At 36.7% G+C, this 19642-nt stretch overlaps 1 protein-coding gene across 1 annotated transcript in view; it reads left to right on the forward strand.

Annotated features, from left to right (window-relative positions):
* The first annotated feature begins 1569 nt into the window (after positions 1-1569).
* Positions 1570-19642, forward strand: part of LOC136844818 (uncharacterized) — a 27400-nt gene continuing 9327 nt past the window's right edge. Inside the window, exons 1-10 of the mRNA XM_067114055.1 lie at positions 1570-2152; positions 6236-6439; positions 7642-7800; positions 8951-9117; positions 10538-10671; positions 11310-11457; positions 16565-16668; positions 17179-17269; positions 18696-18854; positions 19522-19642. The exon at positions 19522-19642 is cut by the window's right edge and continues 42 nt beyond it. Coding sequence (XP_066970156.1) covers positions 1570-2152; positions 6236-6439; positions 7642-7800; positions 8951-9117; positions 10538-10671; positions 11310-11457; positions 16565-16668; positions 17179-17269; positions 18696-18854; positions 19522-19642 — 1870 coding nt within the window. The remainder of the gene's footprint in view (positions 2153-6235; positions 6440-7641; positions 7801-8950; positions 9118-10537; positions 10672-11309; positions 11458-16564; positions 16669-17178; positions 17270-18695; positions 18855-19521) is intronic.

Below are 19642 nucleotides of genomic sequence, written 5' to 3' on the forward strand. Positions count from 1 at the left end.
CTCAAAGAAAGCAAATTTATTTATCATATTTGGCCAGTGAACCGCTGCATATTCCGATACCGCACCTGAAAGATCTCCTTTGATCAAATGACTTCTCAGGTGCGGCATCTATAAAAGAATAATTTTTCTGATATGCCTGGCGTTACCTGTCCCCAGTTGAATCTTTATTATAATGTTAATGGCTTTTCACTCTTTATGTATTGAGGGGTGAATTATATTTTGAATAAGGGTTTTCATTGTTGGAATCAAAAGGAAAGGCTTACTTATCTCTGTCTCCAGTCGATTTCAAAGGCTTTCGTTGCGCTGAAATAAGAAATTCGTTTTACAAACCTTTTTAGCGTGTAAGCGTTAAAGAATAGCCTACTCATGGTAAATTCCAAATGTCACTTCAAATCATTAAGTTTATTGAACAGCGTAATTCCTAAATTATAGGCCTACACTAATACATAAGGCAACGCATTTGATAAAAATAATAATTGTGCAATGCCAAAAGAAAATAAAAAGTGAATTATTGATGATACAATGACTGAATAAAACTGGACACTTACAAATATAAATACATGAGGTTGCAGCCCTGACTTCAGACTAGTAATTCAGGTTATGGTTTGCTCCGTCCTTATTTCCATATTTCAAAGGGATTTTTGACGAGGGAGAACGTGCTGATATTGCTGTAGGAAGCTTTAGTGCCTTGTGTATCTCGGAGATATGTGAAACTGGTGAATTGTGACAGTGATATGGTGCATTGTGGCTTTGTAGTTTAGACTTTTGAATTCAAAGCCATTCTGGGAAAGGGAGCCACTGTCACGGGGTTCACGGTTGCCATGGTGACATCTCATGTTACCATGGCAACACAGTAGTACCAACAGAAACTGACTGATCATACCCACTTCCTACGTCACTAAAATGGGTGACTTATTCAAACGCACTAATACCTTTGACATTCTTTACCTTGGGAAAGAGAAAGCCAGTGTAGATGACACACTTGAAATAATAAGTAAACTCCAAGTACGTTTAGAAGAAGTTTATGGTGTGCAGCAAATTAGTCAGTAAAATAGTTATCAAACTAGAAGATACTGCAAATAAAACATTCGAAAAAGTTGTGAAGGACTATAGTGAACGTATAATTTCTGTGGATGGAAGGAAAGTAAATGTTCAAATTATTAATCTGAGTAGTACTAAAACTGTTGTAACAGTAAAGAATGTCCCATTTGAAATGCAAAATACAACACTTTAAAATATTCTTGAAGAGTATGGCCAGGTGTATAATGTACGATTTCAGAAATATATGTATGGAGATCTTGTAAGAAAAATGACGGGAAACAGGACTGCATTGATGAAGCTGGAGAAACCAATTCCCCCCTCACTTATCTACAGAGGGATCTCAATGCTGTTTCAATACAAGGGGCAGATGCGGTATTGCAGGGCACATTGCAGCAGATTGTTGCATTAATTGGAAAGATAAAGTAAACATAGTAAATACTGATAACTTTCCTCCCTTAAACTCGAAACCCGTAAACGACCCTATTTTATCTGTAGGCCCAAAGGCAAAGCATGGAAAGGAAAACCACGATGGTACCGACGAAACTAGAAGAAGGCAACAAGGGAATGGTTGATGACAGAGGTGAATTTGGTGCAAGCAAAGGGTTTGAAGAGAGTGTGAAAAATACAGAAAAAGGTAATGGAAGTGATAATACATCCAACGAAGAAAACAGTATTAATAATTGTGAATCACTACTAGAAAATAATGAAAAGGGAAATAACGACATAGCTGATGATAAGATAATAAGGTTGCAACCTAGTATAAGTGGAATGGAAGAATATACCGCAGTGGACGACGACCAAACGTATAATACTGATAATGTAGTATTAAAAGGAAGCTACTATGAAGAGGGAATAGTGAAGAGTTTAACTACTGTTGACGTGTATATGTATGGGGACTTGGGAAAAGAGATGGCATCTGGAATGAATATGGAAGAGGACGACTGCGAGGAGGACACGGTCCAAGAGGAGGGTTTGGATCCAGTTCAGATCTCGATTGCCGAAAAAACCACCGCTACCAAGGAGAGATTAAATTTAGAAGAGGGAATTCCTTCCGATTCCGAATGCATGGATGATAGTGATGGTACAGAATCAGACGATTCTCAGTTGCCCGGTAACCAAGAAGAATGGAAAGTGGTACAAACGAAGAAAAAAAACTTAGTTCTAAGTCGTAATGCTAAAGCAGTAGCAAAAACGAAAAAATTAAATGCAAAAAAGAGAAAAATATAAATACCAGTGCCTGAAACATAAGGTACGAACCCCAAAATAGCTAGTTAATAGACATGTATTACCCTTAACCAATCATTTTCATTCGTATTGGAACTCTTAACATTAATGGTCTTTCAGATGTAAACAAACAGATGAATTTGAATACTTTTCTTATCTATCATAATATTGATATCATTTTGTTACAAGAACATAATATAAAGACTTTGAGCAATATTACTTATTTGTTAAATTATTATGACGTTGTTCTGAATCCGACCATAAACATTAGGGTGGAACTGCAATATTGATAAATAGGAAACTAAATGCTAAAATAATAAGCACTTATAAACATGCTAGCTCTAGACTAAGTATGATTAGAGTAAACATTCAAGGAGAAGAGATTAATATTATGTGTATTTATGCACCCTCTGGGGCGAATTGTCAGGTGAAAGAGAAGAATTTTGAGGAAGTTTTGCTCCTCTTATGCAAAACAATGTAAGTAGATGTATTGTTGAGCTGATTGGAATTGTATTATAAGTAATAGGATTCTTCTGAACCAAAAACTTCAAATTTTTCAAATACGTTAAAACAAATTGTCAGTGTTTTGAAATTGAAAGATGTTCATAATATTATCCCAAAAATTCTGAATATACATTTATGAGGAAAATTATGCTGCAAAGATTAGATAGAATATATATGGCTGACTTAATCGCAAATGTGAAATATTCAAAAACAGTAGCAGTATCATTTTCTGATCACTCTTGTTTTTATGTGATGTTAAATTAGATAATGTGTTACAATTTGGGAAATCATATTGAAACTTAATGTTTCTCTCCTTGATGTTTCAGGAGTTAAGGAGGACTTTAAAGACCATTGATAAAATGGAAAAGAGAGAGATGTAATTATGATTCCCTGCTTGAATGGTGGGAGAAACTAGTAAAGGTTAAAGTTAAGGGAATTTTATAGTAAAGTGGGTTGTATGAAAAAGAAAATGAGATATAATATGTTGAATATTCTTGAAAATAGACTAAGGTCTTTACATGAAACTTCTTACCAGACAGGGAACCCTGATATCGAAGAAATAAAGAAAATTAAAAGTAGAATTCAAACAATTAGGGATGAACTGAACGAAGGTATTAAGATAAGAACAAGATTAAAAGACATACAGTGCGGCGAGAAAATGTCAAAATACTTAATTGGTAAACAACGAGAAAGGCAAGTTCAGGAAATTATGACTTGTGTGAGGGATAAGTGGGGAACAGAATTACGGTCCTTTCCAGCCATTCAAACGTCTTGTATGCAGTTTTACTCAGATTTGTACTCTTGTGATATAGGAGATCAAGATATGCAAAAAAAAACGTTTAAAATATATAGAAAGTAAACTTGATGATGGTGATAGAGAATTAATAGAACAGGAGTTTGATAAGAAAGAAATATTTCGTACAATGAAAAAATTTGCAAACAATCGAACCCCAGGTATTGATGGGCTCCCAGTTGAATTTTATATAGCGAACTGGGACATCATAGGGGATGATTTTACTGAATTAGTTATAAAGAAGGATGGTGATGAGAAAGACTTGAAAAATTGGAGGCCACTTTCCCTACTTTGTGTAGACTATAAGATCATTGCGAAATTACTGTCTGAAAGAATGAAATTAGTAATGGGAAAAATCATTAATGAAGGTTAATACTGCTCAGTTCCCGGGAGAAGCATTGTACAGTGTAACATGCTTATAAGGGATATCATGTATTATGTTAATGAGAATGATAAGGAGGCAGCATTTTTAAAGCTTGATTGGTACAAAGCATTTGATATGGTAAATACAAAATTTCTGCTAAAAATAATGAGTAAAATCGGATTTGGGGAAAATACGTTGGTTGGATAAAATGTTGCAATGAAAAATGCAGAGAGTGCATTATGTATAAATAACTTCATTGGTGAATTTTCGCAGTATCCAGATCGGTAAGACAAGGGTGCCCATTGAGCATGATGTTGTATGCCATATACCAGGAACCTTTTTATGTAGCATTAAACGCAAACAACTCTTGTTACACCACTATTCCTGCCTGGGGGCTTTACTATCAAAGCCATTGGTTATGCGGACGACACTAATATCATCATTTGCTCTGATAATAGTTTACTAGAAGTCGATAGAATAGTTGGAGAATTTGAAAAGGCAACTGGAAGCAAAATTAATAGAAATGGAAAATCTAGAGTTTATGGCATGGGGAAATGGAAATTTAAGAATGTATGGCCTATTGATTGGATAAAAAAGGAAACCGTGTATTTATATACTTTGGGGATTTTTCATTGCAACAATTATCAGGTTACGCTACATCAAAACTGGAATAAGGTGATAAATGCATTAGAGTGTCAAAGTAAATTGCTGTTTGGCAGAAAATTAACAATCTTTCAAAGGTCTGCTTATATCAGTAGCTGTTTACTAGCAAAACTTTGGTATGTTGGCCACATATATCCTTTAACCCATAGTTACGGGAACTTGATCGAGAAATGTTTCAAGTATTTATGGAACGGTAGATATGAACCAGTGAAAAGAACTACTGTGTATAGGAAAAAGAGGAAGGAGGTTTTAATATGTTTGACTGCGTAACCAAAGCCTTGCATTGTTAATCAACTCTTTTCTGAAAACTTATATAGTAGTAAGGGTGTGCAATATTTGTTATTACATTATACTTCCCTAAGATTGGTGAATTTGATACCCAGCGAAGTAAGTGAAGGTTTAGTGGATAACGATCCAAGTCCTTATTATGGTATTATTTTGGATGGAGTAGATACATGTATCGATTGTCCTGTTTCCAATAATTCCCTTTAAGATTTTGTACCATTTTTTACTGAAAAAAGTACCTATTACTGTTGAATCAAGATATCCCCTTTTTAACTAGAAATTAATATGGGTAAATTTTCATGAGAGTAAATTTATAAGTGTTTTTGATAAAGATCTAATATATAAGTATCTACATGATGTATTAATAACAAAATAAAGATTGTACACGTTTAACCTGTCTGGAAACAATTTATGCGATCATTGTAATATGATAGAAAGTGCAATTCATTTATTTTATTTTTGTAAGAGAAGCAGACCTGTATTTGATTGGTTCTTAAGCAGAATTGAGGTTATTTGTGGTTTTAAGCCTAAAAATAACGTCAGGTTTTTATATTTTGATTTAAATTGTAAAGATCTTCGAGTCAAGAATATATGTATCTTATTCCTGTGTTCTTATATTACAACTATGTGGTCATGCAGAAACACAAATTTATTGCCTGAAAAAATAGAGGACCGTGTAAGAATGAAGTGCATGCAATACAAAGACGATATAAAAATAATTTTTGACAATGCTCATAAGATTACGAAAACCTTTGGGAATTTCTTTGAAGAATTTAATTCGCTATAGTACGGTCATTTATATTTAGTAGAAGCAAGTCATGCTAATTTCATTGTAAAGAACTATTGTAAATATTGTATGTAGATTATAATAATTAAATAAAAAAAATTGTTGCTGCGCAAAAAAAATATATATATAAATACAATAGTGCCTACTGAAGTTTATGATACACATTTTATAAGCCTCGAAGGAGAAAATATGAGCAAAACTGCCCAGAAATGATAACAATATAATGACTAGCTTGGCGAAGGTAAGAAGCCAGGACCTTTCCGTTTGCTGAAGAGCGGGAGACGATTCAGGAGTCCTAGAAACGAAATGCTGAAGAAAAAGGATATGAAGTCACGCAGCGGTTACGGGCCAGCCTTCATAAACCAAGTGGCTCCGTAGGATGCTGGTGCCGTCGGTGCACCTCACGTGGTGTACTGTAGGCATTACTAAAGAACGTATGAGCGTCCCTTCGGCCCAAGTTTTAGCCATTAAATTTACTTCAATTCCTATTACCTTTCTTCAGTCTTGCTGTCCAACCTCCCTAACTATTCATTTCAAATGCAACTGTGTGGTTTTCTCTCGGTTCTGCCTTCAGAACTTTGCAATTCATCTCTTTTATCGTCTGGATCTCTTCATCTTGCTGTTCCAATTGGGACGCTTCGGCCATTCAGCACTGAAGATAGTGAAACGAAGGAGTTGGAACAGCAAGATGAAGAGATCCAGACGATAAAAGAGATGAATTGCAAAGTTCTGAAGGCAGAACCGAGAGAAAACCACACAGTTGCATTTGAAATGAATAGTTAGGGAGGTTGGACAGCAAGACTGAAGAAAGGTATTAGGAATGGAAGTAAATTTAATGGCTAAAACTTGGGCCGAAGGGACGCTCATACGTTCTTTAGTAATGCCTACAGTACACCACGTGAGGTGTACCGACGGCACAGCTCTTCGTTGGGTGAGTCGGTAGAGCTGCGGACTGTCACTCGATGGGCCGGAGTTCAATTCCCCGGCCGGCTGATGAAGAGTTAGAGGAATTTATTTCTGGTGATAGAAATTCATTCCTCGCTATAATGTGGTTCGGATTCCACAATAAGCTGTAGGTCCCGTTGCTAAGTATCCAATTGGTTCTTAGCCACGTAAAATAAGTCTAATCCTTCGGGCCAGCCCTACGAGAGCTGTTAATCAGCTCAGTGGTCTGGTAAAACTAAGGTATACTTAACTTGACAGCCTAAATTTTATAAAAACAAATCAACAAACCAACAGAGGGCCTACAAACTTGGACATGGGTGGACGGGGGTTAGAAAGAACTTGGCATTAGATGAAGGTTGAGCGAGAGTTGGAAGGCAAACAGAGCAGCGTTAAGAAGCACGATATGAAGGAAAGTCGATTAAACATTACACAAAGAGGTAGATGAAATGACCCCAGGGAGCCGCCTTCCGCCTTATGCAATTGCTTGAAAGACAGTCCAAACGAGGATGATTAGTTGTAGCCTTTCAGGCAATTGCTTGAAAGGCTACAACTAATCATCCCCATTTGGACTGTACTATAATTTATTTTCGGTAACAAATAGTTATCCCTTCGACATTTTTAACACCTTTTGTGACCAGGAGGATTACATGAACGTAGTCTTAAGATCACACTATGGACATGAGGCAAGCATCATCAAATGATTCACTTTGGGAAGTAGTATGCCATTTTTTTTAACTTTTTACATTAAAGACAGCATTGTCGACTCTTCGACTCCTTCTGCATTTTCAAACCACCTTAACAGGATGTTGTCATATGCAATTCAAGTCTCATTATGACTGAGTGATTTCTGTGAGCTGGCATAGCAACAACTATGGCTAAAATAAGTTTTTTGGCTGAGTAATTTGAACAAAATAATTCTAGATACCTTGTTCCCGAAACATGAATTCAATTATGCACAGTTTAAGACCACAATTACGTCTAAACTTTACAGAGTTATGTCAATTAGAGTATAAGACGGTTTTCTCATAATTGCAGTTGTGATTTACGATCGATGGGCCGACTTTTCTCCCTCCAGCCAACGACAGCAAGACATCCATGCGAAGTCCGTCTTCGACACGATAGCGTCGACTTTCGGTATCACTGCTGAATACCTTCAGATCCCTTACCAAGATATTTCCTTTCATAAACTTTGGCGTAAGGACATTCATTTCATTTAACCGGTTACATTTTCCTGTTTGTTTATGTGAAAGTACTTTGTCTGTATAACTACCATAGAACTCTCGAAACATATAGAGATATTTTATATAATAAGAGCTTTAACTCGCTAAAAGGTGCTGGAATTTAGACTCACTGAGCTTCTTTCTTCCTAATATTTGCCCCTAGAAAAAGTGTAATTTTTTTTCTCTGCATAAAATCTTAATGAGTTTATTTCCAGATGGATTTCCTTCTAAAAACATTTCTCAAGAGCTTAAGGTGTTCTTTTATCTAGTGCTTTTCTTAATCTGATATTATGACAAAGACGACCATTTAGTTTTTTTTTTTTTTAAGGCCAGTGGAAGGACTATTTGTTGAAATTTGTTCTTTCTCTTCTTGCATGATTAAAATTTCTGTTCATGTTATGTAGGCTGGAGACGTCAGACTCAAAATGATGGATCCATATAAGATATAGGTCTAGTTGAAGGTTCAGTCCTGAATACTATTCTTCCCTTGCTTCCTGATTTTAATAACTTTCCTTCTCCATTTTCTGGACCCTTATGCCTTCCTACGTAATGTTCCTTACTCTGTCATCTGTTCCTCGCTTGATTTGATTTGGAGGTTCCTCTAAGGGCCCTCGTTTAGTTCATCTGCATAGCTTCACTACTGCATATCCTTCATATATGTAAATATATCGACTTGTGTAACTTCTGGTCTTCTTTAGTGCATCTCAGCATCCATTTCGTACATTTTATTGCTTCAATTTTTTTTCTTTTTTTTTTTTTTTTGTAGCCTTAAGAGCCCTGGTCTAGCATTTATTCTTTATTGAATTTCTACTCCATAGTCGTTTTCCTAAATTATGGTGAATCTTAACGTTTGTAATATTCTTTCTGTTAATGTTAGTCATTTTGATTTTTACTTTCCACCACGAATCTAATTTTTTGGCATTCACTGATATTCTATCTAGTGCTCTACCGGATTTATGGACTGATTTATCTAGTTATTTTATACTGTCATCTGTATACTCAACCAAAAATTCAAGCTATCATTGTCAAGAAATTATATTAGATTTTCAAAGGTACATTGCTAACTAACACATACGTAAAGGAATTAAAGCCTTATATTCTCCTCAGATGTTTTGTTGTTTCAGGCTCAAGAAACGTAACGGGTGTGATCAGCGTCGGCGAGTGCATCCTTGGTGACGCTGTCCTGAGCACTGGGAAGAGAACTGGGACTCCCTCTCTGGCATTTGACAATGAAAACTGTGCGAGGAGTCTTGGGTTTGTGTCTGCTTCCATACCCATCTATAGAGTCAAGGTATGGATAGAGAATTATTGTTGCTTGTGAATTTCATGAATTGAACTTAAGGTATATACTATCTTTAAAATGCCTTACTTATTATGTACCTTATTAGTCTTTGTAAATTTCAATTCTTTTGATTAAGAGAATCCCTTGTAATTGCTGTGATGAGTAATTGAGTCATGAAAGGTCAAACACTTAACATCACCAGTAGGGCAGTATCATTACAATATATTTTGAATCTCAACCTTATAGTATGAACAACTGAATGTATTTTGTTCATATACAATGTTTTATGCGCCTTTTTTTAATAAGATGCTAAGACATTTATTTTGTATAATAATCAAATTACTGTATTTCTATTTATTGTTACCGGAATGATAGACTGAAACAAGCAGGGTTACTCTTACCTGTTTTTGACTGAATATTCTTTCTGTTATCTCATACTTGAGACAAATCGCAATCTTCTTAAAGAGTTACCCGACACGTTACTTGACCTGTTCATTCTTCCCCTTGACTGCACGGCACTTGCTAGCTGAACGCTATGGTCTAGGAGTCTTGCGAACACAATTCCTTTCCCTGTAAAGGGATGAGGATTGTCATTATCCTCTTTCATGGGTCCTGAGAAAGGAAGATGGTTTTAACGCTAGTGTGGTTTTTCGATCTCGAGGGGGAAACCAGCATTCCGAATTAAATGTAGCTTTCTTCCTTTTGCATCTGTATCAGAGTTTTTCCGATCACTTATTATTTCCTGAAATACAAATCTATATCTTAATATCAATTAACGTTTAGGGTTGTAGGTTTCAGCTCTGTGGATGTGGCTTTACATTGAATATTTTTATTTAAGTTCTCTTCTTTTATCTTTTGAATATAGTATACAGTTGTTAGGGGTCGATGGCTCAAGCTACTGTAGCAACAGTGCTTGTTTTAAAAACTAGTCAGTCTGTCTGTCATAGCCGCACCCTTGAGGACATTCTTTACCAAAATTTCAACCATTTACCTTAATTCTCCTTCAAGCTACAGGTGTTCACACGAATTTCTTATCCTTCTATGTAAAAGGTGCTGTGTAATCATTTAGACTTGCCATCGACCACCCCTTGGCCACCCTCTCTCACCACTGGTCTGCATAGTTTTTTTATGCGAAGGTTTGCTCAATTTGAATAATCTAAAACATATGTACATTCAGAACTGAGGGTTGGCCAGACATATAAGGAGTCCTACGTTAATAATATCAAATAAGAAGGGAAGAGAGGATGTACTGCCTGCTTTGTTTTCTATCCATTTATCTGTCCGTCTTCAATTCTGACTTGCACCAGATTTCATCACTCATTGCAAAACAAAATTACAGGGGCCACTCCTGTGAAAGTATATGTATATGACTCATTTGCAATAACAATAATGCCACTTGCGCTGACTCTTTATTCTCATAAACTTGCAGATCTATCGACGTTACCAGTGTGCTGCTCATATCCTGTATCAGTGGCTGTCGACTCCACGTCAAAAGTCCAAGTCCCAGCCCACTCCCAGAAATCCTTTGTTACCTCGAGATCCGATACCGTCTGGCAAAGGAAAGTAAGAAATCGACAACAGAGGCTTATGTATTCCTTCTGTGGGCTTCTCGGGCATCACTGTGCCCTAGAATATTAAGTCTGGTGCATATTTATAGATACTGATTTGTGGAATGAAGTAACTAGTGCCATCGTCATGTCCTGAATGAGGTCTAAGTACTGGCCAGACATTAAGTTCTTAACTTCACTCATGTAACTTGCCGTTATTCTAAGTCGTTTCCTAGTCCACCCAGTCCTTGTTAGACTTAACCTTCAGTATATTCTAAAGATATGTAACTTGCTGTTATTCTAAGTCGTTTCCTAGTCCACCCAGTCCTTGTTAGACTTAACCTTCTGTATATTCTAAAGATATCTGTTTTGTCATTTAGCAAAGCACGTTACTTGTGAACACCAACAGTCTTCCGGTTTTAGTACAATCATTTTTAGTTTTCTGTTGTTGTTATCACTTTGTTGTTATCAGTATTTTGATTTTTTAAAGAAATATTTCTTGCTCCCAGCAGGCATTCCAAAATAGAAAGTTTTAAATGACACCTTTGATAATATACTCTATAAAAATAGCAGACACTGACCTATATTAATATTGTCTATTCACCTCTGCCTTTCGAAATATGAGCTGAGAATTTCTGTGGATCTGTATTCCAGTTACAAACAAGAATACTTAAACTGCGTCGGCGCTGACGTCTTGCTGAACATCAACGAGATCGATCCCAAGTTTCCCCCGTCGAATATGCAACTCGAGTTGGGCAAAAGGTACCTGAACGGGAGGAATCTCACCATCGTTACTATTCACGTAAGAGGCTTGTTTGTTTCCTTGTATTGGAATATCGCTTACAGTGTGCCTTGCATAGGACGACGTAGATGGCACTGAAGGTTCTTTGCAGCGTCCTGTCAGCCCCATCTGCATTGTTTTCTGTCTTTTACTTTTCATTCATAATGTAGTCTCTTTCTACTTAGCTGTCCAGCTAAGATTCTTAAACCCTGCCTCCATCCAGTTTTCACCTCTCTTCTAAGTAGAAGATTCCAGTGAGAGTCTGGAAACGTGTCTCGGTGGCTTCGTTAAATTAGTTCGCATAATAGAGGTTGTTTGACTTATTAGCTTATATCAATCAGCGTTGCAAGTTGGTAGTTCACAGACTCCTGCCGGTCTCAAGCCCGGATAAAGGAATAGGATGAAGCAAAGGGGTAAATACCACTGCAGATTAAAAAAAAGTTAGTAAAATTTGTATCAGAGCGGCACTGGATTTCTAGGCCGACAGCCATTGGTATGAGTGGGTGAGTCAAATAATGATAGTTGATATATGTATTTATAAAAGCATGAAGTGATTTCCAGGTTCAGGTGCAGAAAGAAGACGTTTACAGAGTAATGCTAGTTTCCTATACTCCTTTCCCTTGAAGAGGGGTGGTTGCAAAAACTTGGTCTTTCGGGTCTCAGCAAGTCTTTTGGGATGGGAATGCTAGCCCTATGCCCTTCTTCACCCTAGTTGCGAGTCACCATGGTGATTTCACTACCAGGTGAATGACGGACTGATCAGGTTAAGAAAGGCACAACGGGTTCTGTCAGATCGCGACTAATTCAGTCTGCCTCAGTCAGCTTGTCTGCAACAGTTCTCTGAATAAATCTTGACAGCGCCAAGTTCTAAATGCAAGGGACTATATATAGTAGTTACGTGCTAATAACGTCGTAGTAACTTATAATTCAAGAAATAATGAAAATAGTAAGGCTGTGGAAAAAAGTAAAAATGCAAGAAATGTCTTGCAAAACCTGCAAGCCTAACTCTGCAAGACCTCTGGGGAAACACCTGACAGTGATGATTAGTTGCGAACCTTAAACTGATAAATGAAAAGGCCTTGAACTGTCAAGCTTGTGCACAAATAAATTTGCAGCTGTCAAGGTATAATTCTACTGTTCTTTTATTAATTTATGTTTATTTAACTTTGTTATTTTGTTTTATATTTTACTCTACATAGTCTTAAAGTCTCTGGTAAATTCTTTTGCAAACTAATGGCTTATAGGCTGGTTTCACGATAATAATTGCTCATCATATATTAGAAACAGTAAAAAAATTTTATATATCAGAAGCTAACGGGAATGATTATAAAAGATACAAAATGGGCTACAGTTACTAGAAGAACTCTGAATCAAAGTCATATAAGTGGCAAGGTGTCAATTCCGAGAGGCCCACCAACCACATATAACTCAACGGTCGATGATGAATGTTCCCGTAAAAAAAAAAAAATCAAAATAATGTGTATCTAGTACCTTTAACATCACTTGGGTCAATTATGTACCTTTGATTGAAGCGCTTTACCCTTCATTTATTAAGGTTGAAAGTGATTACAAATCGTCTTCGTCGTGAATATAGTCCTTTAATGTCTTCTCAAAATGATGCATTGTAATTGAAAACTCATCATAAAGAAGAATTGTCGACTGGTTATTCGAAAGTCTCTCAACTGGATATTGTTGCTAACTGCCAGATAATGTTCATCAGGTACTGTACCAGTTGTTTATTAGCTTCTGAAAGAAAACGTAGAAAAAAACTGTTACTAAAAATGCAAAGTACTTTCAATTAAAGGGGGTTCTTGTCCAAAGTCAAGGTTGTCTTAGATATACCTAACCAGATCTAAAAGGACTTCACAATCTGCTAATTGCTTCTTCTGAGCATACTTACCATCAGGAAGCAAATGTCTAGAACCATGGTACTGTGAGAAGCCTTAAAAGTTTACTTTTCAGTAACTTTAAAAAGCAATTAAAGGATAAACATTAACCAGCCATCATTGATATCGGCACTTAAACAGCCTTATGGAAAAGGCCCCACTGCGTTGTAAAAGTTGTGGTCATCTTAGAGAACAAAAATATATATTTTGCTGAGTTTGGGAGAAAGGTTCCCAGACGTCTTTTTTGGAAAATGGGCTCAATCCCATTTGGACCTTTCCCACCCTACCTTTTAATTTTGTCTGGGAACTTTTTAACGTGAATTTTTTACGGTTCCTTAAGCAAAGAGTGACTTTAGCGAAAAGTGGCTCAAGGTGACAGGTATCTTGAAGAGAAGCGTTGGTACATGTACTAGATTTATTTTAATTGGATTTGGAATATAAAATTAAGGCCAAAGGCCAAGCGCAGGGACCTATGAGGTCATTCAACGCGGAATGGTAAACTAAGAGTAAAAGAGGTTTGAAAGGTGTAACTGGACGAAAACCTCACAGTTGCACTATGAAACAATTGTTAGGAGAGGGTGGAGAGCAAGATAGAAGAAAGAGAATATGAGCGTAGGTACAGTAAAAGGAATGAAGGAAGTTGCAGGTAGGGACGAAAGGGACGTTGCTAAAAACCTAAGTAATGCCTACAGTGCACCGCATGAGGTGCACTGACGGCACTATCCCCTTATGAGTAGATGTACTACTGTAGATCCGCAGAAGGAAGATTTTGGCTTATATACTGTAGTTCACTAAAATTATGAGGGAGAGTTACTTTCGTTGTTTTGCTTTGAAATTACAGTATTACAATTTCGTTCCGTAAATCTATAAATTATTTCCTTACTGACGAGTGTTTCATATATATATATATATATATATATATATATATGTGTGTGTGTGTGTGTGTGTGTTATGTATCACTAAACTATTTTTCACACAGAAGCTTTTGTTATTACTTTGATTTTTAATGATTTTTAATATGCTTGAGCATGTAGACGAATACTAATAGTAACGATAATTGATAAATGCATTACGAACAAGTTTACGCTTTTAAAAAATCTCGTTAAATCAGGTTATGATATATGAACAGCAAAATGCCTGACACTATCAGAACCGGTATGATATAGCATATAATTTATCTTCGTAAGAGCACAATAGCTCTCCTGTGTTGAAGGGGCCTCCGTCGATGAAGTCTTGCAGAGAAATATAATGACACAAAGAATTGTGATACTTTTAACGCCTTTGTAGGCCACTGTCGTAGGTCTTCTTCCCTCCTTCCGACTTAAGAATTTATGAATCACCTTGGTTGTCAAATTCATGTCGTCATCCTTCTCTCACTGGGAAATTTTTCTAGCATTGTGTTGCTCTGCGTATGTGCGGTTGAAATATACAGACAAGGTTGAAAATCTCTTCCTCTCTATGTTTTTCCAGACTCATATTTCAAGTCTAACACTGCCTTTCATTTTTCTTGTTTTTTCTCTCATGGGCTAGATAAGGGCAGAGGTTGCAAGTCTAAATTGTTCTTCACATCAAAAGAAATGATGAACGTGAATGCCTTCGTTACCCAAGCTTGTTGATGTTAAATATTACATCAGAATGTCGAATGATGGATTGGCCAGCTGACTAATTGTTGAATGTCTCAGTAACCGAGAAATGCACATGGGTACTCAACATTCGTCGTTCCTTTGGCGTGCGTAATGGTTTCAGGAATGAATCTAGACATGATATAGAAGCTACGACATTAGCGAACTTTTAGGGTAAAAAATTAACACTGAGAGACTCAAATTAATAGTGTATTCAAATCATCTAATATTATGTAATGTATCTGCACGATGAACTTTCAAGAGCGCCGTATGTCTTTACTTTGAGATTCTTAAGTCAACATTCTAGATTCTACTGTCTAGTGGCTTGTAAAAAATCAAAATTCAAAACTGAAAGCTCGAGAACGACGAATGATATAGATTTTTTCACAATGTATGGTGGGAAAACACTAGGCCAATGACAGGCTTAGCTTAGTCAATGCAATTTCCGAGCGTCATGCTTCTATTCCTTTCGGGTCATGATCATCATGTTTTATCGAGTAGTTTTATGACATCGCTGAGTCGTAGGTCTCCATAGAAGCATTTGTCAGTAACCAAAATATAAAATTTGGAGAAGGGTAAAGTTTAGGATAATGGACAGCAGCTACGTAAAAGAGAAAGCAATGTATCTGGGGTCGAAAGGACGCTGTAAAGAACCTTCACCATGTGCGATCATTACCAGACAAAATCATTTTAGATAAAGTATTCAGTAAATACAATTGTCCCGTTCATTCATCAAGAGCAAATAGCAATATATCGCTAGTTCGCATGCATATTGTCATTACCGGCCCAATAAACTGCATGTTATCTAGTTTGAAGGAAAAGTCCGGTTGGTACCGTCTAGAATAAAATAGAATATAGGATTTAGGCCAAAGGCCAAGAGCTAGGACCGATGAGGTCATTCAGGACTGAAATAGAAACTGACAGTTAAAAGGTCTGAAAGGTGTAACAGGAGGAAAACCTAACAGTTGCACTATGAATAAATTGTTGGGAGAGGGTGGAAATGAAGATGGAAGAAAGAGAGCATGAACGGAGGTAGAGTAAAAGGAATGAAAAGGGTTGCAGCTGGGGGTCGAAGGGACACAGCAAAGAACCTTAAGGAATGCATACAGTGTACTGCATGAGGTGCACTGATGGCCCTACCCCCCTTAGGGGGATACCGTCTAGCGCCACCAAGTTTACACTTTCCCTTATCAGTGGATTTCAGGCCTCACTTTAACCCTTTTTGTCTTGCACCAGACTCTTTCAAGATCTGTAAATTTAAGTCACAAATATTTGTTTTATTTACGCTTATTTGTGTTAACCTGACTCAACTTAACCCATTCTTTTTTTTATGATATGGGGCCTGCATGAATGATTAAATAATCTGAGTTTGTATATTTATTATATCTTCACATCCTTACTTAACTGTATCTAGACATTAATCCATATCCCTCTGTACAGGAATTTATTTATCTATGTATAATTGAATGCATACATATTTATAGCCTCACATACACGCTGGGTACCTACTGAAAATAGATGAAAAATGTAATGGCGATGATAATTAAAACTGAATAAAAGATATGTATAATTATAGGAGGCTACATTGCTATCATTTATTGACTTTTATTTTGGCAATAGCGCCCGCCATTCGTAAAGCTGGAGCTAAATGGACAAAAGGTCCTTGGAGCTGAGGGGTTCTGTTTTGAAATGTTGGACGTCATGGCTCAGAAATTCAACTTCACGTAAGTCACTGGATTCTGAATATTTATTTCCTCACCTTTGAAAGTTTTTGCCTTCATAAGTCTCACTGTTCTCTTCTACGTAAGGGAGCCTCCTTGGCGCTCACTTACCAAAATACTTTCTGTTAATCCAGTAACCAAATTTAATTCATATAGCGGGGCTACTAAGGTTTGTTATCTACGCGTCACCTACTCCGAGGTGCTAGTACTAAACGCCGTATGTAAATGTAAAGCAGACGGCCTTGCGAAGATATCGTTTATCAATATAATTTGTCGACCACGCAATATAGAAATGGGTGTATATAATACTTTGATCCCCGAGGGGCTAATACTAAACACGGCGTCCCAAGGAGCTTCCGCCATGTTTAGTACTAGCACCTCGGAGTAGGTGACGCGTAGATAACAAGCCAAAGTAGCACCTATATTGCTCTCTCTCTCTCTCTCTCTCTCTCTCTCTCTCTCTCTCTCTCTCTCTCTCTCTCTCTCTAACTAGCTATGTCATATCAATTGCAGATACAACCTGGTCCTTCCTTATGATGGTAACTGGGGAGCTAAAATGCCAAATGGTACCTTCAATGGCATGGTTGGTATGGTCAATCGTCACGTAAGTATTCGGCGAATAAAATGTCTGCTGTTAGTAAACTATATATTTTTACATTTTCTATTTTCCCTTTAGCTGGGGTTGGTATTATTATTATTATTGAAAGAAATTCTATCAGTGTCGTAAATGCATTTCATATATATATATATATATATATATATATATATATATATATATATATATATATATATATATATATATATATATATATATATATATATTGCATTTAGCTTTCTTGATACCCTCACAGTACTAATTGTTAACTAAATGAAATGTCGAAGTTTGGCCAGAAATGCAGCACACATCGAAAATGAAAAAAAAAATCATTTCTGAATGTTTTTAGTACAATATTAGAATTTTGCAGTTACTCCATATCAACCAAGGCAAAGACTCCTAATTGTTAGTTTTTTTTTATTATTATTATTATTATTATTATTATTATTATTATTATTATTATTATTATTATTATTGTTGTTGTTGTCTCTTTTTTTCTCTGGGTCTTGACCTTGAATGATTGCGACAACTTTGAAGACAGAGTTCAGAAACTGACGCAAAAAAAAAAAAAACTTGCTCTCTGGTCAAGCAGAAGACAAAGTCAACTGATTCGTGTTTTTCTTTGTATGTACCTCCAAGTGAAGTTCTAGAGCTTCCTTTAATGCCATGACGTTACCTCCTCTCCACCTCTCCTTATACTTAAACAGCGAATTATATGTCCGGTTGTTAGCTGACTGTTGCAGATCGCAGATATATAATATATATATATATATATATATATATATATATATATATATATATATATATATATATATTTATATATATATATATGGTGTGTGTGTGTGTGAGTAAGAGAGAAAGGGAGGAATAACAGACTCAAGTCATCAGTAGGCCTATCTGCTAAAATATAATTATGCCTTTACATCATAAATGAAAACGCGAAAACTGCAACAAGGTTATTCTTTCTCTGTCGGGGTAAAACCATTCTTAAGATATCGTTTCTCTCTCTCTCTCTCTCTCTCTCATCGTCACCCCTTAGTGGATAGTGCCGTCAGTGCACCTTACGTGGTGCACTGTAGGCATTACTTACGGGTCTTTGCAGCGTCCCTTTGGCCTCAAGCTGCAACCTCTTTCATTCCTTTGACTGTACCTCCGTTCATATTCTTTTTCATCCATCTGACCTTCCACCAGCGCCTAACAATTGATTCATGGTGCAACTGCGAGGTTTTCCTCCTGTTACACCTTTCAAACCTTCTCACTATCAATTTCCCTTTCAGCGCTGAATGACTTTATAGGTCCCAGTGCTTGACCTTAGGCCTAAATTCTATATTCTATTCTATATCATCGTCACTTATGTATCATCTTGATGAGACCTCTCTTAACACAATCACTTTGAATTTACGAATGAGAGTGAAGCAATTCCTCCGTTCCACAGGAGGTGGACATGGCGATAGCTGGCTTCACGATAACCTACGTCCGAGAGACGGTGATCGACTTCACGGTGGCCTTCTACGAGGAGCCGACAACGATTCTCATTCCTTCTCCAACTGAGGAAAATGATTTTCTGGCTTTCCTCAGCCCTTTTACATGGCAGGTATGGGCAGATAGGAATTTGAAGGTCCATGAAGACAAGATTCGCTCGGCTCTCTATGCCCAAAGCTTGAATGTTGTGGAAACTGTGGTTCATTTACGTAGCAATCGAAAAGATGTCTATTCAAAAACAGTACGACACGGAAAAACAAACTGTTGCAGAAAAAGAAAACTATGATCTGTGACAAATAAACTGGAATGGACCAGATGAGTGTAGATTTATTACCTGTATTATTTCACATATAGAAGTTGGAATTATGTATGTATGTATGTATGTATATATATATATATATATATATATATATATATATATATATATATATATATATTAAATGCTGATTTCAAGTCTTAAACTTGCCATTATAAGTAGATCAGTGTCATTCGAATATGGATGGATAAGAAATACCTTTATTCTTCGACCAGGGAATATTTGACACGCTGCTAATCATCATTATTATCACTTAATTAATAAACGAGTTCTATAAAAGCTGCCATTTGTTGGTCGGTGGCTCTCTCTCTCTCTCTCTCTCTCTCTCTCTCTCTCTCTCTCTCTCTCTCTCTCTCTCCAATGACTATAGTAATGTTAAAGCAGCAACGCTTAAAAACCTCTTTCTTTCTTTCTTATCCATCCCCCACCCCAGCCCAAGCCCCTTCATTCTCTCTCTTTACAGGTATGGTTTGGTACTCTTGTGAGCGTGTTGGCTGTGGGATCTCTGATGTCATTTATGGCCAACGTGGCGAATGCCCCTTTTCTTTACCCTCACGATAATTTCAGAGCTTCCTACTCCTGGT

This window comes from Macrobrachium rosenbergii, chromosome 13 (assembly GCF_040412425.1).
Source record: "Macrobrachium rosenbergii isolate ZJJX-2024 chromosome 13, ASM4041242v1, whole genome shotgun sequence".
Classification (NCBI taxonomy): domain Eukaryota; kingdom Metazoa; phylum Arthropoda; class Malacostraca; order Decapoda; family Palaemonidae; genus Macrobrachium; species Macrobrachium rosenbergii.